Below are 23,601 nucleotides of genomic sequence, written 5' to 3'. Positions count from 1 at the left end.
TGCTTATGCAGTCGACTTCCGCATCGCGGCTGCGTGGTCCGGCTGGAATAGCACTGCCCTCCGTGCCGCCTTCGTAAACGGACTGTCGTTGGTCCTGAAGGAGCACCTGGTGGCTAAGGACGAACCGCGGGATTTGGATGGGCTTATTGATCTCGTTATACGATTAGACAATCGGTTAGAGGAACGCCGTCGGGAGCGAGGCGAAGGATGTGACCGGATACGCGCCACCCCTCTCCCTTCCGGGTTCGAAAAGGGGCCGCCCTTCCCACGCTCCACAGCCGCAGCGCATTGTGGGGCAACAGCTCCCCCTGTTGACGTTGTTAGGGAGACGCACAGGGCCAAAATGGGGAGGCTGATCCGTGGAGAGTGTTTTCTCTGCAGCTCAACAGAGCACACACAGAGAGACTGCCCCAAACGGCCAAAACGTCAACACTCGCCCTTAGAGACTGGGCTAAGGGGGGGGGTCAAGACATTCAAGTGAGACACACACAAATTGCCACACGACTCCCAGTCACAATCCTGAGCGGGGATTTAACCCTTCAAGCCCGAGCACTGGTGGACATGGGGTCAGAAGGGAATCTGCTAGACAGCAGATGGGCAAAGGAGGTAGGGCTCCCTCTGGTGGCGCTTCCTTCGCCGTTGCAGGTGCGGGCACTAGATGGCACCCTCCTCCCTTTACTCACACACAAGACACAACCAGTAACTCTGGTGGTGTCTGGAAACCACCGGGAGGAGATTGACTTTTTTGTAACTCCTTCTACCTCCCGCGTGATTTTGGGCATCCCATGGATGTTAAAGCACAATCCCCGGATCGATTGGCCGTCTGGGGTGGTGGTTCAGTGGAGCGAAACCTGCCATCGGGGGTGTTTCGGATCCTCGGTTCCTCCCGGTTCCCAGGCTAAGGAGGAGGTCAAAGTCCCTCCCAATCTGACGGCAGTGCCGGTTGAGTACCACGATCTTGCTGACGTCTTCAGCAAGGATCTGGCACTCACCCTTCCCCCGCACCGTCCGTACGATTGTGCCATTGATTTGGTTCCAGGCGCTGAGTTCCCGTCCAGCAGGCTGTACAACCTCTCACGACCTGAGCGCGAATCAATGGAGACCTACATCCGGGACTCATTAGCTGCCGGGCTGATCCAGAACTCCACCTCCCCGATGGGGGCAGGTTTCTTTTTTGTGGGCAAGAAAGATGGCGGACTTCGTCCATGTATTGATTACAGGGGGCTGAATGAGATTACGGTTCGCAACCGATACCCGTTGCCATTATTAGATTCCGTGTTCACCCCCCTGCATGGAGCCAAGATCTTTACTAAGCTGGATCTTAGAAATGCGTATCACCTGGTTCGGATCCGGAAGGGAGACGAATGGAAGACGGCATTCAACACCCCATTAGGTCACTTTGAGTACCTGGTCATGCCGTTCGGCCTTACCAACGCCCCCGCGACGTTCCAAGCCTTGGTTAACGACGTCTTGCGGGACTTCCTGCACCGATTCGTCTTCGTATATCTGGACGATATTCTCATCTTTTCTCCGGATCCTGAGACCCATGTCCAGCATGTACGTCAGGTCCTGCAGCGGTTGTTAGAGAACCGGCTGTTTGTTAAGGGCGAGAAGTGTGAGTTTCACCGCACTTCTTTGTCCTTCCTGGGGTTTATCATCTCCCCCAACTCCGTCGCTCCTGATCCGGCCAAGGTTGCGGTGGTAAGAGACTGGCCCCAACCCACCAGCCGTAGGAAGCTGCAACAGTTCCTCGGCTTTGCGAATTTCTACAGGAGGTTCATTAAGGGCTACAGTCAGGTAGGCAGCCCCCTGACAGCCCTGACCTCTCCAAAAGTCGCCTTCACCTGGTCGGATCGGTGCGATGCCGCGTTCAAGGAGTTGAAACGGCGCTTCTCGTCTGCACCCGTTCTGGTGCAGCCCGATCCTAGTCGCCAGTTTGTGGTTGAAGTGGACGCCTCGGACTCAGGGATAGGAGCCGTGCTATCCCAGAGCGGAGAGACCAATAAGGTCCTTCACCCGTGTGCCTATTTCTCCCGCAGGTTGACCCCGGCCGAACGGAACTATGACGTCGGCAATCGAGAACTCCTTGCGGTGAAAGAGGCTCTTGAAGAGTGGAGACATCGTCTCCGATCGCGGTCCCCAGTTCTCCTCGCAAGTCTGGAGGAGCTTCTGCCGGGAAGTGGGGGCCACGGTGAGTCTCTCGTCCGGGTATCATCCTCAGACCAACGGGCAAGCAGAACGGGCCAATCAGGAAGTAGAACAGGCCCTACGCTGCGTGACGGCCGTGCACCTGGCGGCCTGGAGTACCCATTTGGCCTGGATCGAGTATGCCCATAACAGTCAGGTGTCTTCAGCCACCGGCCTCTCCCCTTTTGAGGTGTGTCTGGGGTACCAGCCCCCGCTGTTTCCGGTGGTTGAGGGAGAGGTCGGTGTGCCATCGGTCCAGGCCCACCTGCGGAAGTGCCGTCGGGTGTGGCGCGCTGCCCGTTCTGCTTTGCTAAAGGCCCGGACGAGGGCAAGAGTCCATGCAGACCGTCGGCAGACCCCGGCCCCTGCGTATCGGCCAGGGCAGGAGGTATGGTTGTCGACAAAGGACATCCCCCTCAAAGTGGACTCCCCCAAACTGCAGGATCGGTACATCGGTCCCTTCAAGATCCTTAAGGTCATCAATCCAGCCGCAGTGAGGCTTCAGCTTCCGGCCTCACTGCGGATCCATCCTGTTTTCCATGTGTCCCGGATAAAGCCGCATCACACCTCACCCGTCTGTGCTCCGGGTCCGGCACCGCCTCCTGCCCGGATCATCGATGGCGAGCCGGCTTGGACTGTGCGCCGGCTCTTGGATGTCCGTAGGGTGGGCCGGGGCTTCCAGTATCTGGTGGACTGGGAGGGGTACGGACCCGAAGAATGCTCCTGGGTGAAGAGGAGCTTCATCCTGGACCCGGCCCTCCTGGTCGATTTCTACCGCCGCCACCCGGACAAGCCTGGTCGGGCGCCAGGAGGCGCCCGTTGAGGGGGGGGTCCTGTTGTGTGGGCCGCTGAAGAGGAGGTACTGCTGGCCCACCACCACCAGAGGGCACCCTGCCTGGAGTGCGGGCTCCAGGCACAAGAGGGCGCTGCCGCCTCACAGGAGCAGCCGGGGTGACAGCTGTCACTTATCACCTACGACAGCTGTCACCAATCATCTGATCTTCAGTGGTATATCAGCAAGACGACATCTCCACCTCTTTGCCGAGATATCGCTCTACCGAGGAGGTAACGTACTCAGCCGACTTTGTTGTCTTCCTGACAGGAATACCTGTTGCTTTGTGTGTTGGATAGCAGATATTTTGTTTCCTTTGTTTCCGACGAGAGGTGGAGGTGGTTTTCCACCATACGTGTTGCTGGGTGCAGACGCACCCACATCTAACTGTTTTTGTTCCTCGCCAGCAGTACCAGATCCGACAAGCGGAGGCAGTGGCCATCTGGGAGTTCAGGACTTGGCGGCTCCAGTATTCCCGGGGTTCGGTGGCGGAGGAAATCGTGTGGTTCCGGTTCTGCTTTGGACAGACGTCTCTTATCTTCGAGCCTGCCCACGCGACACAGTTTTGTGAATTGACTTCATTGACTATTATTGTAATCTGCTGTGTTTGTTGTGCTATTCACAACAGTAAAGTGTTGTTATTTGACTTCCTCCATTGTCCGTTCATTTGCGCCCCCTGTTGTGGGTCCGTGTTCCTACACTTTCACAACAGTTTTTGTCCTTTTTCTGAATCGTGGGGATCGGAATAGAACAGTGCCCTGTGGAATAGGGGTGTTAACTGCTGTGATTTAAAAAATGGCAATATTTTCACCCACAAATTTCATGGTTTCTTTGGCCTTTGTTGAAATGCCAGGAAATACATTTTCATGAAATCTAGTGTAAAGGGTGAGCCTAAAAGGAAATGCATTTTTTACAACCTCCACTCACACAGTTGTGCATCCTAGGTGGCTTGTGAGTCTGGTTTTATCCAGGTTACTCCGGATGATGTTAGATTACTAGCAAACAAGATATTTATTCTCAACAAACTGTACTTGGATAATTCTCCATGCTGTATCTAAAAAACAACCTAGAATCCATTGCTTCATCAACTTCTGGTTCTTTTTTTTTTTTTTTTTTTAGGCAGCTGAATTTCTGGTCGAATTGTTTACAAAGCTTGATGTCCATGTTTGTCTGGTTTACACTTACTAGAGGTATTTTAATGCTTGAGTACAACTGGAAGAACAGCTGACTGGAAATCTCTTCAAAATAACACAAACGATAATAATGTGCCCCCTATGGTGGCTCGGATGTGACTACATGTGGAAGGGAGAATTGTTGGAGAAAGGACAACATTGTTGGTGGTGGTATTGGTCTCAAAGCTATTCAGACTGAGATTGTCAGTGTTTGGTCTCACATACTTAAACACATTAGTTTTGGTTTTATTAACATCAGGTCACTGGCCAAAAAGAGAGAGAGAGTAGGGCAGGTAGCTGAGTGGATGAAGACCCGTTGACCTGGGTTTGAATCTGGCTCTCAAACTATCCATCTGTGTTCTTAGAGAAGACAATTAATCTACATTTTCTCAGTCCACCCAGCTGTAAATGGATACTGGCCTCGGCTGGGGAAGTAACCTGCATCAGACAGGCATCCCAACCCCTCATCCACTTGACACTACGGAACCCGGATGTAAGCACTGGCACCAACGGGCCTCAGAGCCTATATAGGACATCGTTCTACTTCTAGGTCACTAGACAGTAAACAACTGCTGGTTATTGACCTGGTGTTGGAACATTCAATTTCCACAGCTGCTTATTCCAATTAAGCGTTGCTAGGCAGCTGGAGACTATGGTGGTCATTGAGTAAGAGGTGGGGTACACCCTGGACAGTGAAGCCAGTCTATCGTAGGGTGTTAGAATATGATCTAGATGTGCACACAGTATACAAATAATGAATGTTTATGAGTTGAATGGTACAAATATTTCAAGAGGTGAAAGATGGAACGTTCCATTCAATGAGGCGAAGCAGAGTTGAATGGCACGTTCAATCGAATTAAATATTCGTTCCATTGAATGAATACAAAAACATTCATTATTTGTTTTATATAATGGCTAAAATAGATCCTTGTCATTTGATAGTTGATTAATTTATAAACAACAGAAAAGGGACTTACATTTTGGTGTTTGTCACTGGTGCCTTGACGTCAACAGTCCAACACAAACTTTAAACAGGAGTCCACAATTGTTCTCAGTCAACTTGGAAAAACAGTCAGATAGTTTAAAAATAATTCTGACGATGTAGTCAGTTTGTGTACAGGCTGCTGTCTGCTTTCCTCAGTCCAGCAAAAAAATCACATCAGATATTTGTCCAGCTCTTCATCCTAACAGCTCTTCATGCCTCCAGACAGCTTATGATGTGGTAGATTTGTTTGTTTTTTGTGTGTTAGAAGAATTAGCACTGCAAATAGCTCCTCATCCATCAGCAAAACAAACTCCATGTTTAGCTAAACACCACCCCCACCAGTGTGTGCGCAAGTGTGGTTGTCGCAGCGTGCAATGGTACAAAATATATGGAACCGAATTTGCACGGTAAATGCAACACAACACAAATGGGACTAATAATCCATGTCATGTGACATATAAAGCACCAATCAAATGACACGGATCCACTCAGCCGTTATATAATTTTAGTCAAAGAACTCGACAAGAAATAAAGATGTCTTCACTTTTGTTACCATAAGAACTGCCTTCAGGTTTTTCCTTTTGATGGTTTTGACACCAATATGTGCATGTTTAAAGTTACCTGATTGGAGTCCGTGGTGATGTTACTGTTGGAGGCAGTTTCAGGAATCTTCAGGTGAAGGCTCTGAAGGAAATACGTCGTCTGCATCTGCAATGCGAGACTGAAGTGTCAGCATGTAGTTCATGGTCACCTGGATGATGGTGCCAAAACACCCCCACCCCCACATACACAGAAACAGCAACTACATCTTACTAGGAACTATACTCAACAAAAATATAAACGCAACACTTTTGGTTTTGCTCCCATTTTGTATGAGATGAACTCAAAGATCCAAAACTTTTTCCACATACACAATATCACCATTTCCCTCAAATATTGTCCACAAATCAGTCTAAATCTGTGATAGTGAGCACTTCTCCTTTGCTGAGATAATCCATCCCACCTCACAGGTGTGCCATACCAAGATGCTGATTAGACACCATGATTAGTGCACAGGTGTGCCTTAGACTGCCCACAATAAAAGGCCACTCTGAAAGGTGCAGTTTTATCACACAGCACAATGCCACAGATGTCGCAAGATTTGAGGGAGCATGCAATTGGCATGCTGACAGCAGGAATGTCAACCAGAGCTGTTGTTCGTGTATTGAATGTTCATTTCTCTACCATAAGCCGTCTCCAAAGGCGTTTCAGAGAATTTGGCAGTACATCCAACCGGCCTCACAACCGCAGACCACGTGTAACCACACCAGCCCAGGACCTCCACATCCAGCATGTTCACCTCCAAGATCATCTGAGACCAGCCACTCTGACAGCTGCTGAAACAATCGGTTTGCATAACCAAAGAATTTCTGCACAAACTGTTAGAAACCGTCTCAGGGAGGCTCATCTTCATGCTCGTCGTCCTCATCGGGGTCTCGACCTGATTCCAGTTCGTCATCGCAACTTCGCACAGCCATTGAAGAGGAGTGGACCAACATTCCACAGGCCACAATTGACAACCTGATCAACTCTATGACTAATTAGACAGGTTTTTACATCCGCCAAGAACATAATAAAATCATCGGCATTAAATTATTTGTCTGTCTGTTAGAAGGATTACGTCAAAACTACTGCACGGACTTTGACAAAGTTTTCACCACAGATAGATATTAGGCCATGGAAGACTCCATTACATTTTGCACGTGATCCAGATCCTGGATCAAGATTTCACTTTATATAGGCGTTGAAAGATTACGTCAAAACTACTTCATGGATTCTCACCAAATTTGCACCACAGATAGATATCAGGACACGGAAGACGCCACTGAATTTTGGAGGGGATCTGGATCCGGATCCTGGATCAGGATTTCACTTTGTAGACTTTTAAGGATTACATCAAAACTACTTCACGGATATGACATCACAATGTAATACCAAGATCAGGCAGACACTATTTTGTTTCAACTTGAGAGTTATATACACTGCAACATCTTGATCAGTCGGACCATTCTAGATCAGTATGTAATTATTGCACTGTGTTGTGGAATCCGGATCCAGGTTAAGTCCGGGTCACGATGTGAATCACATATCTTTAATTCTGAGTCCTCATCAACCCTTGGCGTATGTTAAAAATCTCTGATTGCCCTTGTTTTAAATGTGCCATGTGACATACTCTGACAAATAAATATATGGTGCACTCAGTAGTGCCATTCAAGGTGAACAGGAGTTTCACATTCAGCCACATCGTACACAGAGAAGGAAGTGAAAACGGAATAAAGCAGTTACCAAAAATACATTTTGTATTTTCAATCAACCCAACTTTGATCGTCATTTTCAGTTAAAAGAAACTCCTCATTTTCAGTTTATAGTTTACAAAACTGTTGCCAGTAACGCAACATGTGTGACACCTCACTTGGTACAGACATTTAAGTGTACTTATGTGAAATAAGCTCAAGAAATTGCACTGATTTGACTCAAATCAAGTTGGTCTCACCTGGAAATAAACCGTCCAGTAAGGGATGAGGGCAAAGAAGACGGGGAGGATTTTCAGCAGTGCTTTCACTTCCTCTACTTTCTCTTCTGGAAATTTTCCTCCATAAGTCACTTTGGCACCATCTAGTAGTTTTGGCTTTGAGCTTAAAAGAAGAAGAAGAAGAAGAAGGCATGATTAAAAAAACATAAATGCGACCATATAAAATAAAATGCCAGCTTGAAATAAAATAGTAGAAAACTTTGGATTGGAGACCAACTGTTTCAGCTTGATGCTTTTAGAAATAAACATCCCCTGAACCAGCACTTTTAGAGATTGGAAATAAACTTTACTGTAAAGCCAATAATCCTTGTCTCTAGAGAAACCGCCTTAAGGAATTTTAAAAAGGCAGCAGGCCCGGCCAACTTTAAATATTCAGTGTCAGAGTGAGGTTGTTGTGCTGCTTTGCTTCAGAGTTGAATAAGAGCACTTCAGAGGAAAATGCGACAACAGCCTTGAAGGTATAAATCGACTAACAATACCTTGCTGGGTTATTTCACTGAGCCCATCACATTGAGCACACCTTCTATTAGCCAGTGTTTTTTTCACAACTTTTAAAGTTGTATGGCCTTTGTTTTGTTTTTGTTGTTGTTGTTGTTTTGTTTTTGGGTAGAAATTCAAGCGATGAGACGCCAAGACCTACATTTGATATGACGTCATAGATCACATGGGGGCTTCCCCAGATGTGCGTAAAGGTGCCTTGACACTTGTACGCATTTAACCCCTGCACTGCTGCGAAATTCATGTGCCAATTTCGTGCCAATGCCACACGCTGTGTTCTGCTGGATGCTGCAATTTACGCTTCTGGACATTGCACACACACTCACACACACACTCATCTTCAACCGCTTAGCCCAATCAAGGGTCACAGGGGGCTGGAGCCTATCCCAGCAGTTATAGTGCGCAAGCGGGGTACACCCAGGACAGGACGCCAGTCTGTTGCAAGGCCACAAACAGACAAACAAACACATTCACACCCACTCGCACACCTATGGACAATTTAAAGATTCCAATCCACCTAACCGACATGTCTTTGGATGTGGGAGGAAACCGGAGCACCCAAAGGAAACCCACACAAACACGAGGAGAACATGCAAACTCCACACAGAAAGGCCACAGGCGGGAATTGAACCCATGACCTTCTCGCTGTGAGGCAGTAGTGCTAACCACTAAGCTGCTGGATGTTGCATTATATAAAATAATTTCGCAGTGGATTAATCATTTTCTCTCAGAGTTTGGCTGATGAAACCACTTCTAATCGCTTCTGGAACCACAGATGAATTTTCTACAGCTGCAGCTTTTTTTCCTCTCTCTCTCTCGTGCGCTTCATGATGTGGAGAATGCATTTGGAATCATCTAAAAAGGTAATTATTTGTAATATTTATATTGTAATAGCTTGGTAAAACAGTTGCATTTTCATTCCTTCTTATGAGCATCTGTAAAATTATGTTTGTGATACATTTAACATCTCGTCATAATCGTTCAGATGAGCTGTGCTGTGATGCGTTGCGCTGATGCACTGACTCACACTGACAGCGTTTTAGAATTGTTTGTGCAATGTTCATGTGAAGTTCACATAATTGATGCATGACGGAGATTGTGAACATTTAAAAATTTTGTTTTCACAAAGCCGCGCACAGTTTACAACGGTTTACAACGAGTTTAATCTACCCCATTGTACCCCATTGTAAATACCCCATTGTAAACAGGGGATAAAGCGTGTCCCCCTGTTTACAATGGGGTACTCAGGTCAAAGCAGTTTCAGTCTTTTGTTCATGGTAATGAGTCATTCACGTCATCAGCGGAGTCATCAAGGGAGCCATCAGGAGAGGGTCCATCCCATCATTAGGAGGGACAGCTGCCCTGTCATTAGGAGGGTGCTAACTAGAGCACAATAGGTGTTAATTAGAGCTATTGTTTAGTCACTGGCCTATAGCAGTCTGCCTCTCGGTAGGAGGGTCTGGTTAGGTTTAAAACTCCAGCTTTTGTGACTTCTTGATTATTCTTCTCTACAAGAGTCAAGACAGAAGTCAGACCACCAGAGCAAGAATTTTAGCTGAGGAAGCTTCTGCGATTTGAAGCGAAACGTCCTCGCGTCAAGCAACCCAGTCCAGTCGAAGATTCAAGCTTCTCTACTATGGAAACCACCTGGACAACTGACAGCCTACACAGAAACACTACAGGTCATGCAAAATGGTCAAAACAGCACTGTCTTCCCCTCACCGGTGCAGGTTGGGCTCTTTGAGTTTCGGCGATGAACAACAGGCAAAGACGAGGATCTTAAACATATCTGTGAAGGCACTGCCATCAGCAGGCTTGGTGATGAAGACGGCTCGCCCCAGGAGAAAGACCACGAAGGAGATGCCCAGGCACACTGTTGGAATTATAAAACCGAGCTCAAAGCTGACGTTCTGCTGGATGTAGGCAACACCTCCCAGCGACACGATGGCTCCTAAATTGATGCACCAGTAGAACCAGTTGAAGAATCTTCGCGTGGCCTCTGGGCCTCTGTCTTTAACCTGAGGTGAGAGAACACAACACGGCATCAAATCATTAACTGTCAATCATCAACAGACAAAGAATAAAAAAGGCCTTGCATGTTACCACAGCTGCGTTGCATTTGCTATTGAATAGCAAATACAAGCACACTGATTAGAGAATAAATGTCACCAAAGCCTCATACTCATAAAGGAGTGACTTTCACATCAAATTTCAAGAAAATTGATTTAAACTTTAAGTTAATTTACAAACAAACCAGACCCAGAAATATCACTGAGCTATCACTTATACAGTAATCAGTTGAGACAGTCAGGATATCTGTATAACCGTATATCTCTGTATATCTCTATAACCATAACACATATTCCAAAAAGACAAACGCATGCTAACTGCAGCTGAAGAGCTCAAAAGTACCACACAATGATCTCAAAATTGTGAAACATTTTAAGGGGAACAGGTTTGACAACCATGAAACTAAAGCTAAAAAGGAACTTGGGCTACAAGTTGAAACTACTTTACAGGAATATGAAAGATACATACACAGTTTAAAAATGGTTGCATGCAAACCATTACAGCTTGCACAAAAATGCACAGCTTTCATGAAAAAAAGTATTTGATGGTTAGTCACCAACATTTCATAATCAAAGTCTTTCTCAGGGTGTCAAAAGGTGGTTGCCACACACCAGCATACTCCTATAATGAAATGTCCAGGTGTTTATCATCATGTGGGTGCAGCTGCTGTGGATTATAAAAAATGACAAAATCCAACAAAGAATCAATATCAATCCATATAATATATACATGTTAAAGAGACAAATTTAAAAGGATCGCCAATATGATGTTAAAAACAGTAAGATGAATCCATATCTCAATGATTTGGTCATATTTATACAGCACCAATCAAAAGTTTGACTTGGAGTGTGTGTATATATATATATATATATATATATATATATATATATATATATATATATAGATAGATAGATAGATAGATAGATAGATAGATAGATAGATAGATAGATAGATAGATAGATAGATAGATAGATAGATAGACAGACAGACAGACAGACAGACAGACAGACAGACAGACAGACAGACAGACAGACAGACAGACAGACAGACAGACAGACAGACAGACAGATAGATAGATAGATAGATAGATAGATAGATAGATAGATAGATAGATAGATAGATAGATAGATAGATATAAAAAAGTCTTGGGGATAAACTCAAGGTGTAATTTGAGAAAAAAGTTTTAAATCAAATTCATCATTCGAATCCTGAGGGGTTTGAGTTTTCAGTGAGAAAATGCAATAGGCCTTTCTTCTCAATAATACTCAAAATCACCTCGCCTTCTAAGGAAGGGATTTTTAAGTCCCAAAGTATCTCAAAGTTGAAACTGCATGTCTTGCCTCAATAAAAATCAGCTGCAAGAGGGCAGTTAAGAGCCTCTCAGTGTGAAATAACGCCTCCTTTGCATCTGACGCTTTGAATGTTAATCAAGAAATCATCTCATCTGAAACAACAGGTAAGTTATGGTTTTAATTTACAGATGAAGAAAGATTTCTAAAGAATCTTTTAATTAGCATTTTAATTACAAGTGTTTTAATGTAAGAAACTTTTTACAGTAATCAGAAATTAATTTTGAGATTAAAAAAACATTTGCAGAAAACTGCTGTGTATAAATTCTGCAGTTCTGTGACACGTTTCTGCACTGTAGTGTTCCGTGTTTTGGCCAGCTTGATGACAAGCAGCAATGCACGCACCCGGAAGAGCATCACGTCAGCTTGGCTTTTGACGTGACGTGATGCATCGTGTCAAAAACGCAAAGCGTCTCAGTGAAAAAAATGGTTTTTAGAGCGATCTGTGAAACTTTTAACACCCTGAACGTGTGCAGTGTGAAAGGCCCTTTAGTGTTTTTACATCTTACGCAACTGCGATGTTTGAGTCACATTTTCTCATGCCACCATAATATGAACAACATGGACAAGAAATTATATAAATCACACCTTTAGTCATACAAGAAATAATACCTTGCCTGAATGAGCGAGTTCAAAATCAAGACACTGAACTGTATTGTTACACTGTGCACATGCATCACATCTACAATCCCCCCCTGGACTAGGGGGTAAGAAGTTCTTCTGACATAGTTTCTAAAGTAGACCGACCTGAATGAACAAGAGCATCCCTGAGGTTTCAACCTCTCAAAACCACTAGTCAAGGAAAATCATTAAGTGTGAGGAAGAAGAGGATCTGATTTTAAGATATGCCAATGCTTTTGCTAAATTAGCAACAGCAACTCCAGAATATTTTGTAATGAAGAACAGAACTTTCTTGTTTAAGCTCTCTGGATAACCTTTTCTCAACATCAGTCTAATTGGCTCTCTTTATAGCCACATGCTTTAAATTTATTCCTCGTGACTTACATACAGTGTCCTCAAAGACCTTTGGGACACTTGGTATTTCACAAATTTTAATTTGTTTATGCCATTTCAAATACCGAAAATACAAAAAATATGTATTTTTTTATTAGATTACTTAAACTCTAACTGAAAGCAAATCTCTACAACTTAATATAAATGAATTAAAATGATAAAAGCCAAGATGATGGGTTGCACAAGAAATAGAACACTTTGGTACAATGCCTGTAAATAATCAGTTTTATTGCCAGTTTCTCTTAGACAAGTCAGGGGATGGATACATGTACATTCCCAAGTCACTGAATATGTCTTGCACTTTATTTACATCAATTATGAAGAAATACAAACAGTATGGCACTCTATGGTAGACAGTGTTGCCACAGTTACTTTCAACAGCTGCTGAAAACACCCCCCGCAACCTCAACATGAAAATGATAACCAGATTTTCTTATTTTGAAAATGATAACCTGTTTTTTGCCAGTACTCATTTTATAGTCACCCTTTCTTGACTGCAATAAACATAAATACTTGTTTTATGAAAAATAAAATAGACACCTTTTGTGACCTCATATTTAACTGTTGACAGCACTGTAACAGTAAAACTTTCAACTTCTAACCTACATTGTTTATAAATGTAACTATTAAATAATTTCTAACATTTTTCTTACATTTAAATTCTCTCTAAACATTTTAGTTGTTGAAATTATTATTATTATAAGTAGTATTAGTAGTAGTAGTGGTAAAAAAAAGGCTTCAAAACTGGACCTTAAATATAGGGGTGTTGTGGGGGGCCGCGTCCCTGCCCCGCTCCACGTCCCCTTTCCGTCTGGATTCTCCCCTGCTTTAGTGTTTGAGCAGAAAGAATGGATAATGTTATTTATGCTGAAAACACGATCAGATTGACATGTAAGAAAAGATTCATCAGCGCTTTTTAAGTCATGTCATCTGCATAGAGTGTTTAGGCGCATTTGGGTGAAAAAAGTGTTATTTGTTTAGGTGTTGTGGGTCAGCTGTTTTTAGCGAAGACACAGAGCAGTTCAGAGGTTTAAATAAATTGGAAAAAGTGTAAAAAAATGCCTTTGTAAAGCTCAGTCCAAGTGTATTGTCATCACCATGCTTTGAGAGATGCAACTCATAGTTGCTGCAGAAAATTGCGGACGAAAAGCTTGCAGCTCACTGAATGTGGGCAGTTCAGTCGAACCCCAAACCCCTGCTCAGAGGCCAGTTTAATGCTGCAATCCACAAGCAATACAAAAATAATAGTAACTCACAGTGACTTGGAGAAGTAACTTTAATCCGATTACTGATTCGGAAAGATTAACATGTTAGATTACTTATTACTGAAAAAAGTGTTACCAGCATCACTGATGGTAAATCTGTATGGAGTAGACAGTTCTCAAAAACTGAGTGAGTCTGGATGAAGAAGAGTGAGGAAAGCCACCAAGACTCTCAGCAACCCAGAAGAAATTATAGGCTTCTCTGGTTGTGATTGAAGAAATTGTGCATAGTGTGTGTTTTGCATTTTGTATCCCCAGTTACACAGCTTCATGATGAAGTGGTATAGAGGAGGATTTGCTTTCACCAAAACATCAAATCTAGGCTTGCATCTCAGATGTACCTTCTGGCAAATTGTAGCTGAACTTTCAGGGCTTAAGAAAAACATTTTTTTTTTTCTTTTGCAAAGTTAGGTTAAGTGGCTTTGCTGAGTTAAAAGCACATCTTGTGGACAGGTCAGGACTACAGGCAGGCCAATCCAGCATTTGTATCTTCTCCTTCCGTATACATTTGTTTATAATTTCTGCAGAAGGTTTTTTTGAATTCTCTTTTTGAAAATGCATGGATAATCCCGGCAAATACGTCACCTTGAAGGTGGCATATGTGCCTCTAATATATATGTGTACTTTTCTACATTAATGCTGCCATCACAGAAGTTAAATGACCATTGCCAAGGGCACCGGCACAACCCCATACCATGACGGACCCTGGCTTTTGCACAATGGTCCTTTTCATCGTTGGTCTGGAGCACACGGTGTGCCTTTCTTCCAAAAGAGATCTGACCACAATACACATTTCCACTGTGTGATGGTCCAACACAGATGCCTCTGAGCCCACAGAAGTCAATGTCGCTCCAGGACAAGTTAACATAAGGTATCTTTTTTTTTGCAGAGTTAGTTAAAGTGGCTTTGCCAGGGCTGTGAAATGAAAATTGTGAAATCTGAGGAAAATTTGCAGGGGGTAGATTGCAGAATATTTAAAGAAAATCAGGGTAAAATATCAATAACATACCTAATAATAAAAAGCCAAACATTCTTGTGTGTGTAAATTCCTGTAAATCCACAATGTCTTTTTCCCATGAAAAAAGTCTACATTAATAAAAACTAATTTACATTGTTGTGTAAATTCATGTAGCCTAAATTCATTCAAAGCCACAATGTCTTTTTTCAATCAAAGAAAGTCTAGATTAATGAAAGAAAAAAAGGTGTTGTGTGGGCCGCTGAAGAAGAGGTACTGCTGGCCCACCACCACCAGAGGGCACCCTGCCTGGAGTGCGGGCTCCAGGCACCAGAGGGCGCTGCCGCCTCACAGGAGCAGCCGGGGTGACAGCTGACACTCATCACCTATGACAGCTGTCACCACTCATCTGATCTGCATCGGTATATCAGCAAGACGTCATCTCCACCTCTTTACCGAGATATCGTTCTACCAAGGAGGTAACGAACTCAGCCGTTGTGTTGTCTTTCAGACAGTGACTTTGTTGCTTGTGTTTTGACAGTGGTTGGTGAGTACTTGCAGCTGGAGACTGTACTGAACCCTTTTTTTGGATAAGTACTCACATTTTCCTGACAAGAGGTGGAGGTGGTTTTTTTCACCATCCGTGTTGCTGGGTGCAAACGCACCCACATCTAACTGTTTTTGTTCCTCGCCAGCAGTACCAGATCCGACAAGCGGAGGCAGTGGCCACCTGGGAGTTCGGGACTTGGCGGCTCCAGTATCCCCGGGGTTCGGTGGCGGAGGAAATCGTGTGGTTCCGGTTCTGCTTTGGACAGACGTCTTCTATCTTCGAGCCTGCCCACATGACACCTTTGTGAATTGACTTTATTATTTTCTATTGTGATCTGTCGTGCTTGTTGTGCTTATTTCACAACAGTAAAAGTGCTATTTGACTTCCTCCATTGTCCGTTCATTTGCGCCCCCTGTTGTGGGTCCGTGTTCCAACACTTTCACAACAAAAGGCACATAATCTTTTCTGAAATCCTGTTTGAACAGCACAATGTTTATTTTCCAGAGAGAGAAAAAAAAAATTCTTACCAGTACGCTTTTCCCGTTTATCTTTCAGGTGTGTTCATGAAGCCAGCAACAATTCCACGGATTCTTGTCCTTATCAGAGTTTTTCAAACCGTCTTTCTCACCATCTTCGCTCTGTCTGATGTCGCTCCGTGACACAGACATGCTGCAAAATTCTTCTTTTAAAAACTTGAAAGTTCTAAAAGTTTGCGATGTCCACATGCTACGTTCAGCTAGCTTTGCACAGGAGCCACACAGCGTCACCGCAGCAACCAACCAGTCCCGCTTTACGACAACTGTCGTAACAGCCAGGCTTTGAGTGGCATTTATTTTCCTCGAAACTCCGCGGATCCGAGGAAACTGATTTGTATCTGTAACACACAGATCAGTGTCCACGGACTTATAAAACTTGCATGATGTCATAAAAAAAAGAGAATGCTTTGTGATAAGCATTTTAAAAACTCAGTAACGATCACAATTAAAAATACTGACACTCCGCACCCCTCCCCTTGATGAAATCCGCAGAATTCCGCGGATCCGCGGAGTATTCACAGCCCTGCTTTGCTGAGTTAAGTGGCATTTGTCAATGTAACTGTATTTTTTGTGCTTGACAAAGGTTGCCCATGTGGTTATATCAGCTATTGATGAATGAGGGTTGTTGATGCAGTTCTGTCTGAGGGACTGGAGATCATGGGTGTTCAGCTAAGCTTTGCCCCCTTGCTCTTCATGCAGTGAAATTCCTACAAATTCCTTGAATCATTTAAAAAAATTATGCACTGTAGGGGGTTCTTAGTCTGCATAGTTGGGGTGGCTTGTTTTACTCCAGATGCCCTTCCTAACGCAACCAGTGTCCCGTCAAGATGAGGTGAACGTCGAGATGAGGTGCATCGCGCTACCCCGGACTTGGAAGACGTCACCCGTCGAGATGAGGTGCCTCGCGCAACTACACATGGGGAGATGATGTAATTTGCTCGACGTGCAACTGCGCATGTGCATTTTGGTTTTTTTTTGGTTTGTTTTTTCTGTTAAAGTTTTTTTTAATTTATTAATTATATTCAGTGTATTTATAGCCTAGTAAGTAAAACATTTTCTGTATTTTACGTTAGGAGCTTAAATGTATGTATATGTATATTTTGCCTGTCAAAATAAGCTAACTCCAGGTTAAAAATACTTATCGTTTTATAGTGAGTAGATTTTATACATTACTACATTTGGATGAACAATTTATACATTTACTTGCCCATCAAAATAAGCAAACTTTGTCATGTAATTTTTTCACTGCACACATGTGCAGTTACGCGATGCACCTCATTTCGACGACGCACCTCCGCTCGACCGACTTATCTGTCGAGCGGAGGTGCCACGCATCTAATCTCAACGGCGCACCTCATCTCGACAGAACACCGGCACTCAGAATGTACTGGCTGCACACCAAAGAAGAGGAGGAGAACTTTTCCACAAACAGCAGGAGAACAAGAAAACTCGAAGGGTGGAAATGAGAGTGGGGACTTTGAATGTTGGTAGTATGACTGGTAAAGGAAGAGAGCTGGCTGATATGATGGAGAGGAGAAAGGTAGACATATTGTGTGTGCAAGAGACCAAGTGGAAGGGAAGTAAGAGCAGGAGCATCAGCGGTGGGTACAAGTTGTTGTACCATGGTGAGGACAGGAAGAGAAATGGTGTTGGGGTCATTTTAAAGGAAGAGTATGTTAAAAGTGTGTTGGAGGTTAAGCGAGTGTCTGACAGGGTGATGAGTGTGAAGTTGGAAATTGAAGGGGTGATGATGAATATCATCAGTGCATATGCCCCACAGGTTGGTTGTGAGATGAAGGAGAAAGAAGATTTCTGGAGTGTGTTAGATGAGGTGGTGGAGAGTGTGCCCAAGCATGAAAGAGTGGTGATAGGAGCAGACTTCAATAGGCATGTTGGTGAAGGGAACAGAGGTGATGAGGAAGTAATGGGTAGATATGGTATCAAGGATAGGAATGGGGAAGGACAGATGGTAGTTTATTTTGCAAAAAGGATGGAAATGGCTGTGGTGAATACCTACTTTAAAAAAAGGGAGGAGCACAGGGTAACATATAAGAGTGGAGGAAGGTGCACACAGGTGGATTACATTCTTTATAGGAGATGCAAGCTAAAAGAAATCACAGACTGTAAGGTGGTAGCAGGAGAGAGTGTCACTAGACAGCATAGGATGGTTGTTTGTAGGATGATTTTAGAGGTAAAGAAGAAGAAGAGAGTAAGAGCTCAACAAAGGATCAGATGGTGGAAGCTGAAGGAGGAAGACTGTTGTGTGAAATTTAGCGAGCAGGTGAGAGAAGCACTAGTTGGAGGGGAAGCAATTTTGGACAACTGGAAGAGTACTGCAGATGTGGTGAGGGAGACAGCTAGGCAGTACTGGGTATGACATCTGGACAGTGGAAGGAAGACAAGGAGACTTGGTGGTGGAATGAAGAGGTCCAGGAAAGCATAAGGAGAAAGAGGTTGGCGAAAAGTTTTGGGATAGTCGGAGAGATGAAGAAAGTAGACAGGAGTACAAGGAGATGCAGTGTAAGGCGAGAAGAGAAGTGGCAAAAGCAAAAGAAAAGGCATATTGCGAGCTGTACAAGAAGTTGAATAGTAAGGAAGGAGAAAAGGACTTGTATCGATTGGCCAGACAAAGGGACAGAGCTGGAAAGGATGTGCAGCAGGTTAGGGTGGTAAAAGATGCACATGGTAATGTGCTGACAAGTGAGGAGTGTGTGCTGAGAAGGTGGAGGGAATATTTAGAAGAGTTGATGAATAAAGAAAATGAGCGAGAGAAAAGGCTGGATGATGTGGTGAGAGTAAATCAGGAAGTAAAAGAGATTAGTAAGGAAGAAGTGAGGGCTGCTATGAAGAGGATGAAGAGTGGAAATGCAGTTGGTCCAGATGACATTCCAATGGAGGCATGGAAATGTCTAGGAGAGATGGCAGTAGAGTTTCTAACCATATAGTTTAATAAAATCTTGGAAAGTGAGAGGATGCCTGAGGAGTGGAGACGAAGTGTGCTGGTTCCTATTTTCAAGAACAAGGGTGATGTGCAGAGCTGCAGTAACTACAGAGGCATAAAGCTGATCAGCCACAGCATGAAGTTATGGGAAAGAGTAGTAGAAGCTAGGCTTAGAAAACAGGTGAAGATCTGTGAGCAGCAATATGGTTTCATGCCGAGAAAGAGCACTACAGATGCAATGTTTGCTCTGAAAATACTGTTGGAAAAGTACAGAGAAGGACAGAAAGAGTTACATTGTGTGTTTGTGGACTTAGAAAAAGCTTATGATAGGGTGCCAAGAGAAGAGTTGTGGCATTGTATGAGGAAGTCTGGAGTGGCAGAGAAGTATGTAGGGTAGTGCAGGACATGTACAAGAATAGTGTGACAGCGGTGAGATGCGCAGTCGGAATGACAGACTCATTCAAGGTGGAGGTGGGATTACACCAAGGATCAGTTCCGAGTCCTTTCTTGTTTGCAGTGGTGATGGACAGGTTGACAGATGAGATCAGACAGGAGTCCCCATGGACTATGATGCTTGCAGATGACACTGTGATCTATAGTGAGAGTAGAGATCAAGATGAGTCTAGTCTGGACAGGTGGAGATATGCTTTGGAGAGAAGGGGAATGAAAGTCAGTAGACGCAAGACTGAGTACATGTGTGTGAATGAGAGGGAGCCCAGTGGAATAGTGCAGTTACAAGGGGTAGACCTGGTGAAAGTAGAAGAGTTTAAATATTTGGGGTCAACTGTTCAAAGTAATGGAGAGTGTTTTAGAGAGGTGAAGAAGAGAGTGCAGGCAGGGTAGCGTGGATGGAGAAAAGTGGCAGGAGTGATTTGTGACCGAAGAATATCAGCAAGCATGAAGGGGAAAGTTTACAATACAGTAGTGAGACCAGCTATGTTGTACGGTTTAGAGACGGTGGCACTAACCAAAAGACAGGAGGCAGAGCTGGAGGTGGCAGAGCTGAAGATGTTGAGATTCTCTTTGGGAGTGACGAGAATGGACAAGATTAGGAATGAACATATCAGAGGGACAGCTCAGGTGGGACGGTTTGGAGACAAAGTCAGAGAGGCGAGATTGAGATGGTTTGGACATGTGCAGAAGAGGGACCCAGGGTATACAGGGAGAAGGATGCTGAGGATGGAGCCACCAGGCAGAAGGAGAAGAGGGAGGCCAAAGAGGATGTTTATGGATGTGCTGAGGGAGGACATGCAGGAGGTTGGTGCGACAGAGGAAGATACAGAGGACAGGGTGAGATGGAAACGATTGATCTGCTGTGGCAACCCCTAACGGGAACAGCCGAAAGACAAAGAAGAAGATGCACTATAGGGGGTGGTGGCCAAGTGGTTAAACATGCTTGTTTCCAGAGCTCAAGGGTCATGGTTCAAGGCCACTCCTGCACATTTTACATGTAATAAGGGCATCTGACACAAAACGTGTACCACAAATTAACATGTATATCCAAGATATATCTATTATTGAGTCTCTTCTCAGTTTCTGCAGGTATAGAAAATTAAGGAATTACTTTTTCTAATCTCTAAGTGGGATATTTGGAGAAAATAAAACTACTTAATACAACAAATCATTATTTTTTAATATCACAGTTTGCAGGAGATATGTGGATGACATATTATGTCTCTTTTGAGGCACTTATGACTAATTACAGTCTGTATGCTTTTGTTCAACTTTGTTTCCAACATCTAAAATTTACTCTGAATTTTAAACTGAATTAACTTTCTTCTGGATCGTCCACAAAAAATATGTTTTATACAGATCTGTACACTAAACCAACAGATCATCACACTTATCATCCTCTTCCCTGAAAGGACAGTTTGAATAACAGTCAGTTTTACAGGTTAAAAAACACATTTGCAAAGACCCTCATGACAGAACTAAAAATACACAATTCATGAAGGAGAAATTTAAAGCATGTGGCTTTAAAGAGAGCCAATTAGACACTGTGGTTGAAAAAGTAAATAAGGTATCCAGAGATGACCTTTATGGAAGCTAAATAAAATAATAATAATAAAAAAGACAAGTTCCGTTGTTCATTACAAAATATTCTTGAGTTGCAGAGAGTCAGGCTGACTTTACAAAACCAGTGGTGTGTGTACACTATTCATTCTCACATGTGTAACAACTTTCCTTGAGTGCTGCTGTTTATTTCAAACACTCTTATTCAGGCAAGTAAATTCTCATTAAGGGTATTATAACTTTCTTGACAAAAGGTGTGATTTGTATCATCGTTTGTCAATTTTGTGCAAACAAAACGTCTGCGCAAAGCACATATTGCTGAACATGGTAGTTCTGTAAGATGTAAAAACACCAACTATCCTGTTTCAGCTCATTTTATTGAGGCGAGACATGCAGTTTCACCTTATGAGATCAATTGGGATTGAAACAGTCCCCTCTGCAAGAAAAAGAGGTGTTTTTGAGGCTATTATGGAGAGGAGAGGCTTATTGGATTTTCTCTTTGAAAACACTCAAACCCTCATGGTTTGAATGTTGAGTTTGATTTCAAACCTCTTCTCGAATTTTACATAGATTTTATCACCAAGACTTTTTTTTACGTAGGCGTCTTCCCTCTGGATCACTTACAAATACACAATCAGAAATGTGACCAAATCATTGAGATAATATCAGTTTCGGCCTCAGGGTGTATGGTTTTCTGCAGGGTGTATAAAGCCATATTCATTGGTAAAACAACTTGATAACGATTTTATCATATACCTATAAATGATAAATGTTGTATGGTTTTCTGAAGGGTGTAAAAAGCCATATTCATTGGTAAAACAACTTGATAACGATTTTATCATATACAGTGGTCCCTCGTTTATTGCGGGAGTTACGTTCTAAAAATAACCCGCGATAGGCGAAATCCACAAAGTAGTCAGCGTTATTTTTTACAATTATTATAGATGTTTTAAGGCTGTAAAACCCCTCACTACACACTTTGTACACTTTTCTCAAACAGGCATTAGCATTTTCTTACTTTTCTCTCCTGTGTAAACACTCAAAGTTCAAACCTTAATAAAAAAAAAAGAATGTTTTCCTATAAATAATTATGATGGCTTTTAGAACTAACACATTTAATTTTAATAATCAACGTACGAGGTTGGACACGTAAGAAATTATCAATAGTGACTCACCAGTATTTCACAGTTCCTCTGACCTCACCTCTTCGTCCGCTGTCCGGATTGGCTGATTACCAAGGTGACATTTTGTGGGTTTTACTCGGGTGTTATGAAAAATATTACCCGTCCACGAAAAGGGTGTATTGCTATTTATTCTTTAGTGTTTTATCCAATCATATTGGCAAATTATTTATAGGTATATGATAAGAATTCCTACCACGGCCTCTTAGAGTTTTTATAATATTGATGACTCTTTAAAATCTATAACTCTTTCATATTTATATATTGTGTGGTTTGATAATCACTGGTGTTGATTCTCTGATGGGTTTTGATTTTTTTTTTGGCTGTCATTTTTTAAAATGGGTATTTTCATGCATTTCTGTATATTTTTACATCTGCCAAAGACGTAGTGAAATCATTGGCGTTTATTTATTTATTTATCTGTCTGTCTGTCTGTTAGCAGGATTAAATCTAAACTACTGCACAGATTTTGACAAAATTTTCACCACAAATACATATTATGCCACAGAAGAAGACATTAAATTTTGGAGGCGATCCGGGTCAAGTTTCACTTTATATAGGTTTTAACAGATTACGTCAATACCACTTCATGGATTCTCACCAAATTTGCACCACAGATAGATATTAGCCACTGGAAGACTGCACTGAAATTTGGAGGTGATGCAGTTTCGGATTTTGGATCAAGATTTCCCTTTATATAGGCTTTGAAGGATTACTTCAAAACTACTTCACGGATTCTCACCAAATTTTCACCACAAATACATATTATGCCATGGAAGAAGACATTCAATTTTGGATGCTATCCAGATCCGGATACACATTCTGGATCAAGTTTCACTTTATATAGGTTTTGAAAGATTACGTCAATACTACTTCACAGATTCTCACCAAATCTGCACCACGGATAGATATTAGGCCATGGAAGACTCCACTGAAATTTGGAGGTGATCCAGATTCGGATTTTGGATCAAGATTTCCCTTTATATAGGCTTTGAAGGATTACTTCAAAACTACTTCACGGATTCTCACCAAATTTTCACCACAAATACATATTATGCCATGGAAGAAGACATTCAATTTTGGATGCTATCCAGATCCGGATACACATTCTGGATCAAGTTTCACTTTATATAGGTTTTGAAAGATTACGTCAATACTACTTCACAGATTCTCACCAAATCTGCACCACGGATAGATATTAGGCCATGGAAGACTCCACTGAAATTTGGAGGTGATCCAGATTCGGATTTTGGATCAAGATTTCCCTTTATATAGGCTTTGAAGGATTACTTCAAAACTACTTCATGGATTCTCACCAAAATTGCACCAAAGATAGATATTAGGGCATGGAAGACACCATTGAATTTTGGAGGTGATCCAGATCCGGATTGGTGGAAGTCAGAAATCTCTGATTGCTCTTGTTGAGGACATGTGGCACCTGCAGAATCGACTGAATACAATTCACAGCTTGTGATGAAACCCCC

At 43.0% G+C, this 23,601-nt stretch overlaps 1 protein-coding gene across 1 annotated transcript in view; it reads right to left on the bottom strand.

Moving 5' to 3' along the window:
- Positions 1–23,601, bottom strand: part of slc15a4 (solute carrier family 15 member 4) — a 221,958-nt gene that overhangs the window by 176,198 nt on the left and 22,159 nt on the right. Inside the window, exons 3-5 of the mRNA XM_034169758.1 lie at positions 9,969–10,264; positions 7,710–7,851; positions 5,798–5,884 (exon numbers count right to left, since the gene is read on the bottom strand). Of these exons, the coding sequence (XP_034025649.1) occupies positions 5,798–5,884; positions 7,710–7,851; positions 9,969–10,264 (525 nt within the window). The remainder of the gene's footprint in view (positions 1–5,797; positions 5,885–7,709; positions 7,852–9,968; positions 10,265–23,601) is intronic.

Source organism: Thalassophryne amazonica, chromosome 5 (assembly GCF_902500255.1).
Source record: "Thalassophryne amazonica chromosome 5, fThaAma1.1, whole genome shotgun sequence".
Classification (NCBI taxonomy): Eukaryota; Metazoa; Chordata; class Actinopteri; order Batrachoidiformes; family Batrachoididae; genus Thalassophryne; species Thalassophryne amazonica.
This window is presented reverse-complemented; position numbering and strand designations above follow the sequence as displayed.